The sequence below is a fragment of the Dendrobium catenatum genome, unplaced genomic scaffold (assembly GCF_001605985.2).
Source record: "Dendrobium catenatum unplaced genomic scaffold, ASM160598v2 fragScaff_scaffold_8, whole genome shotgun sequence".
Classification (NCBI taxonomy): Eukaryota; Viridiplantae; Streptophyta; class Magnoliopsida; order Asparagales; family Orchidaceae; genus Dendrobium; species Dendrobium catenatum.
In genome coordinates, this window is record NW_021318470.1 from 650,569 (window position 1) to 656,673 (window position 6,105).

A 6,105-nucleotide genomic window follows, 5' to 3' on the forward strand; every position below is an offset into this window, starting at 1 on the left:
TATACTTTGCTTTATATATTTTTTCTAAGTTGTCTATGATCAACCATGATCAGAAGACAATTTGAGCCATATAAAATCTATGATTTGCTAAACAGTTTTGGTGTCCGATTATTTGACTTGCGCATTTTAAGCTCAAATTTAATGCATTTTCAAAAGTTAGTAGTGTTTAATGTCTTATAGTGTACAGTAATTTGATGCTTGTTTATTATATGCATTGCTATTCTGGAGTTTTTGGCTTTCATTCCGAAGTCCTTTTTAATTTTGTGAATAAACTTTCTTCTTGATCCTGACAGAGTCGATATACGTTAGAATTTATGAAGAGCGGATGGACATTCTTCGTGCTGTTATCATTGGACCAGCTGGAACTCCATATCATGATGGTCTCTTTTTTTTTGACATTTACTTTCCCCCAACTTTTCCCATGATACCCCCGGTATGGAGCCATTGGCCATTCAATTTTAGCACTTAACTACATGTTGAGCTTTCTCTACAAGAGCTGAGTAATTATATCTTTCTTTATGGGTTCAAATGCTATATAGATGGTTCATTATCATTCTGGAGGACTTCGTCTGAATCCCAACTTATATGCTTGTGGAAAAGTTTGCCTAAGCCTTCTTAATACCTGGCCTGGCCAAGGCTGTGAGAATTGGAATTCATCCAACTCGACCATTCTGCAAATTTTAGTCTCCATCCAAGCCTTGGTTTTAAATGCCAAACCCTACTTCAATGAGCCAGGCTTTGTGCATTTAGTTAATACACCTTATGGAGAGAAGGAATCTCTAGCTTATAATGAGGCGACGTTCATCTCATCTTGCAAGACTATGTTGTATTCCCTACGGAATCCCCCTAAGGTGAGCGGCAGTTTCTAGTTCTTTTTAACTGGGGATTCATGCTTTCTGCTTTTCTAATTACATTCGTGATTTCAGTATCCCAAAGACATAAAAGATAGAAAAACTATATTTTTTATAATTGAACATATCATGAATCTAGTCTAGGGGTGTAAGTGAGCTGAGCCGACTCGAGCTTGACTCGTTTATGGGCTCGCGAGCCGAGCTTATCGAGCTCATGAGTCGAGCTTGAGCTCGAGTTCGAGCCGGTTCGACTCGTGAGCTCGCGATCCGACTCGAATAAATATTAATATTTTTTGAATAATTTTGTTTTATTTATTAAATTTAAATATTAAACAAATTTAATAAAAACTATCTAAGTTTTATTTAAATGTTAAACATTTCATTTTTTTTTCTAAATTTTAACTAAGTTTAAAAAATCCTGCTTAAGTTTTAATAATCTTGCCTAATTTTTAAAACTCACGCATAAATTTTAAAATTCCCGCCCATGGCTCGTGAGCTGGCTCGAGCTCGTTTACAGTGAGATGAGCTTGAGTTCGAGCTCGCTTTCCAACTGACAAGCCGAGCTCGATAAAGGCCTAAACTCGACTCGTTTACACCCCTAATCTAGTCTATAGTAACTTCTTCCTTACGGTGGTTTTGTTTCGATAGACTAATTAATTGCCTGATAATAAAATATTGAAGTCATTTTTCTATCCACCTGATACTCTTAAGTAATTTGCTGTAAATCATATAATGTAATGCGTTAATGTTATATATCATGGTGTTACAGGTAGATTAGTGACCTAGAATTAACAATTAATAAATGAGTTTTTGAGCTTATTATTTGTACTGAAAAAATAAAGAGAATATGAATGGCATAATGTGGTTATGTTTGACATAATAGTGTGGATGGGCTCCTGCTAGGAAGCACGGTCTGTTGCATTGTATCAGACTTTTGGACAGTAAAGAACCGTTGGACATTATGCAGAACTTGCTATCTGGTGTACATTATTATATTCTTACGTTTTTTAACTGATACTTCATGAACACCATTTAGACATTGTGTTTATATTTTTGGAATAATCTTATTACTTTTATCCAGACCTAATGATCTTATATGGAATATATAGCTTTTGACTGTAGTGGATAGTAGCTTTAGCAAGGGTTATGGTGTCAAGTGTTGGCCATTAAAAGAGAAACATAATACTAAGTTAAGTGTTGCAGCGATGAGGATGCTTAGGTGGATGAGTGACTTTACTCTTAGAGATAGGATATAAAATGAGCATATACGTGAAAAGGTTGGAGTAGCTCCAGTGAAAGATAAGATTAGAGAGTCGCCTTAGATGATTTGGTCACATTAAATGGAGGCCTTCCGATGACCCGGTTAGAAAACTTGAGGTATTAGATTTGACTTATGTTAAGAAAGGTAGGGTAGATCTAAAAAGTCTTGGTTAGAAAATATTAGAAATAATCTTTCTTTATTAGATTTAAATGGCGAAAAAAGGATTCATGTAGCCGACCCCACGTAGTGGGATAAATGCTTGATGTTGTTGGTGTTGTACTGTAGTGGATAGTAGCTTTAGCAAGGGTTGCTAGCATCAAGAGTAGGAGGTTAAGATGAAAAAAGGAGAAACAAAAATAAGAGAAGAAAAGCAGCTTGGTGAGGGAGGAAGGTGGTAGATGCGTTGGAGAAGGCTTTTTGGGCAATCTTACGCAACCTCCTGAATCATCCAGGGTAGAAGGAAACATCATCCCAAATGCTGTATGAAGCCATGGATAAAACTTTGCAGATAATGTGGAATCAAACCTAGGGTCCTTGTATGTTTAGAACATTCACCACAAGAATAACGTGAATTTATGACTGAGTTGGTGACTACCATTAGTATTCTATAGCTAGCATAATTAATTTGCGATTGCTTTTGTGACCGTTTGGGTGTGGCCCCCATTTCTTCCTTCATTTGATCTCCAAATTCTAAATCCCCTTTCCCAAACTCCCTTCTTTAAGCAACGCTCTGAGTTTGCGACTACCCTTGCTGTGATGGTGAATGACAACTGACTTAGATCTCTGACATTGTCCCTCTCGGCTCATCATCACATGCTACATTAACCCTCTCGGCTCCTCATCACATGCTACAATTGATCATCCCCTCTCTATTGCCCATTCTCGTATCAAATCCATATTGTTTTGTATTCCTCACAGGTGAATAATTGTCTCTCTCGGCTCCTCTTCGTGTGCTACAATTGATCATCCCCTCTCCATTTCTCGTTCCAGTATCAAATTCATATTGTTTTTTATTCCTAACAAATGAATATTTCCTTCCTCTAAGTTAGGAACTTTATATGTTCTCCTGTCATCATTTTCAGTCTTATTTTTAAATCTCTTATTTTTCTCTGCTTTTTTAAATCTCTATTTTTTCTCTACTTCTATATTGAGTTATACCTTACAAGAACGTGTACCATTATTTCCTTGTTTTGGAATCTTTCCAACGCTTTTTAATAATTTTTAAAGCCATCCAAATGGTGAAATAAAAAACAGCATAAATTGAGAAACAATGACTGATTTTTGTATTAATACTTCAATACCAAAGTAAGATACAATGATCTACCATTAGAGAGGTAGATCGGCTCTCCCACTTGACCTAGACACCGCTAGGAAGCGCTCAAGAGAAAGATATCGAAAAACTCCAGTAAACTCCAAAGATTCATGATGAAAATAAACCCTAAAATCATCCCTAATTAAACTCTCATAATTCCCCCCAAAATAGCCCCCTTAATTAATTTCCCTCTACTTTTTCTATTTCAAAATTAGAATGCTTCCCTTTAACATTTTCCTCCTTATTTCTTCTTTAATAATAAAGCAAGATATAATTGATCTACTATTCAAGAGGTAGATCAGCTCTCTCAGAAACCCTAGACGCCAGTAGGAACTCACAACAAGCACTATGAAAATAAACTCAACAATATCATACCCATACAAACTCACCCTTAAATAGACCTAGAACACTAACACAATCAGAACATTCTTAATTAGCATAAATATAATTTAGGAAACCTTCCTAAACAATTAAACATGATTTAAGAAACTTTCATAAAATATTAAATACTTCCTAAATAGTATAAACATAATTAAGAAACTTTCATAAATAACTCCCCCTTGATTAGGAACATTCCTAGAAACTTTTCTTAACAACTCCCTCTTGATTAGGAACCTTCTGAAATAGCTCCCCCTTCTTAGCCTCTGATAAGCATTCCCAGAGATAGATATGTGGGCTCACTAGTCCATGTGAACTCCGCCACTTACTTTCATTACAGCAGTCTTGGCTCTCTCAAACCGCTGGATACCTGCTCTTTTATCCTGACCTTTCCTTACTAACTAATTTCTGCAATATATACAGAATTCTTGTAGCATTCTAAAGTGACATAATGAACAATTTATCAGATTATTATTCTGTGTGGAGTTCGGAGCATCCAATAAAATGTACCGTGCTCGGTGCCGCTCAGTACTGAGCGTGTAACCGAGCGGGAGAATCGTCCGGTGTTCACATAGAATAATAGCTCCAATTTACGTGTTATCTTTGTTCTTTGTTTTTCTTTTGCTTCCTGCGGTGTGCAGGTTCTAACAGATACCTTAACTATGTTTTGCAGAATTTTGAAGACTTTGTTGCTGAACATTTCCGCTGCAAAGGCGGCGCAATCCTTGCAGCATGCAGAGAATACATTGAAGGTGCTCAGGTTGGCTGTGTCGTTGGCAATGGTGTGCAACATGTAGACAAAGTTGATATGAGCTGTTCATCAACATTCAAGCAGAATCTCAGCGCCCTTTATGATCATCTGGTAATGCAGTTCGCTGCCAAAGGGAGCTCAAGCTAAGTAAGGTTAAGGTTTCGTTTGGGACGGCTTTCTTACTGTTTCTTAAAGTAGCTTTTTAATATAAAATTAAAAAATTTTATACTAAAAAACTGCTTTAAGAAGCATAAAGAAAGCCGTCTCAAACGAGAAAAATTATTCCGTCAAGTTACCTGACGTAGAGTTACATCAAGTAGCCTATAATATGTCGCCATGTGCACTTACTCTTTATCGCGCGGCCCAACGACCCGACCCGGAACGGACCCGGGAGTTTGCGTAGCTCGGTATTGCTATGTATTAGTCGATTTTGCTCGACAAAAATGAAAAATACTATTATGTGAAGACCAATACCGAGCAATACCGAGTTCTTTTAGGTATTACTCGGTATTGCACTATATTGCTCGGTATTGGTCTTCAAATAGCGGTATTTCTCATTATTGCCAAGCAATACCGAGCAAATACCGAGCAATACGCGAACATAGTAATCCCGAATTCCGCTCGAGTCGGGTCGTCGGGCCGCGCGGTAAAAAATTAGTGCATGTGGCGACATATTATAAGCTACCTGATGTAGCTCTACGTCAGGTAACATGACGGAATAATTTTTCCCCAAACGAAGCCTAAATCTCAGCTCAGAAGGTCATAAAGCAAATCAAAGCAGCAAGCAATGGACTGTTTATATGTTGCCATCACTCCAGGCAGTTTAGCTGCTAGGTTAGTTCAATAGTAGTGTAAATAGTAGATTTGGGTCTGGTGATTATTAGAATATGCAGGGGTTGACCATGGCTTCCTTGGATGATATTTTTGCTCTTCTTCTTTTATTGGATGTGTAAGTTTGCTTTATCTCATTTATCCACTTCCTTCAACTGTGAAAATAGGATTGCAAGGCGAGTATTGCTGGCCTGTGATGTTACTCTGCAATATTCAGATCTATTCTTTCATACACAATGAATGGTCTATTTACTTCTTTTCAAGCTAAATTTTTAGCATAAAAATTTCTGAAAAGCAATAAAAAAAGTGTTCAAAAGCTATCTCAAACAAAGCCTGGGGTGGTTTTTTTACTGCTTTATTAAAGCAATTTTTTAGTATAAAAATTTTAATTTTTGTACTAGAAAACTACTTTAAGAAGTATTAAGAAAGCCATCCCAAACGAAACCTTAGTTGATAGGATTTTCAGTTATGATTGCAGCTCATGCTTCTGGTGAAGTTCTTTGTATCTTACTTATATATTTGTCTATTTTGGTTCCTAGCATGGTATTTAGTGATAAGGATCAATGGTGCATCAATGATTGTGTTATTGTAGATCTTTTGAATGGCTGGCTCATCATAATAAGCAAAAGACTTAGCCAATGCGCTTGGACCATTAAGATGATTACGATCAAATAATAATAATAATATAAAGTTTTAATCTTAGTACACGAGGTCGGTTGTA

General features: G+C 36.6%; 1 protein-coding gene across 1 annotated transcript; it reads left to right on the forward strand.

Annotated features, from left to right (window-relative positions):
- The first annotated feature begins 273 nt into the window (after positions 1–273).
- On the forward strand, positions 274–4,702 carry LOC114579837 (putative ubiquitin-conjugating enzyme E2 38). Its single transcript, XM_028695655.1, has 3 exons — positions 274–433; positions 540–851; positions 4,476–4,702. Exons 1-3 carry the CDS (start codon positions 326–328, stop codon positions 4,698–4,700), a joined length of 645 nt encoding a protein of 214 aa, XP_028551488.1. The 5' UTR covers positions 274–325; the 3' UTR covers positions 4,701–4,702.
- Positions 4,703–6,105: the final 1,403 nt, after the last annotated feature.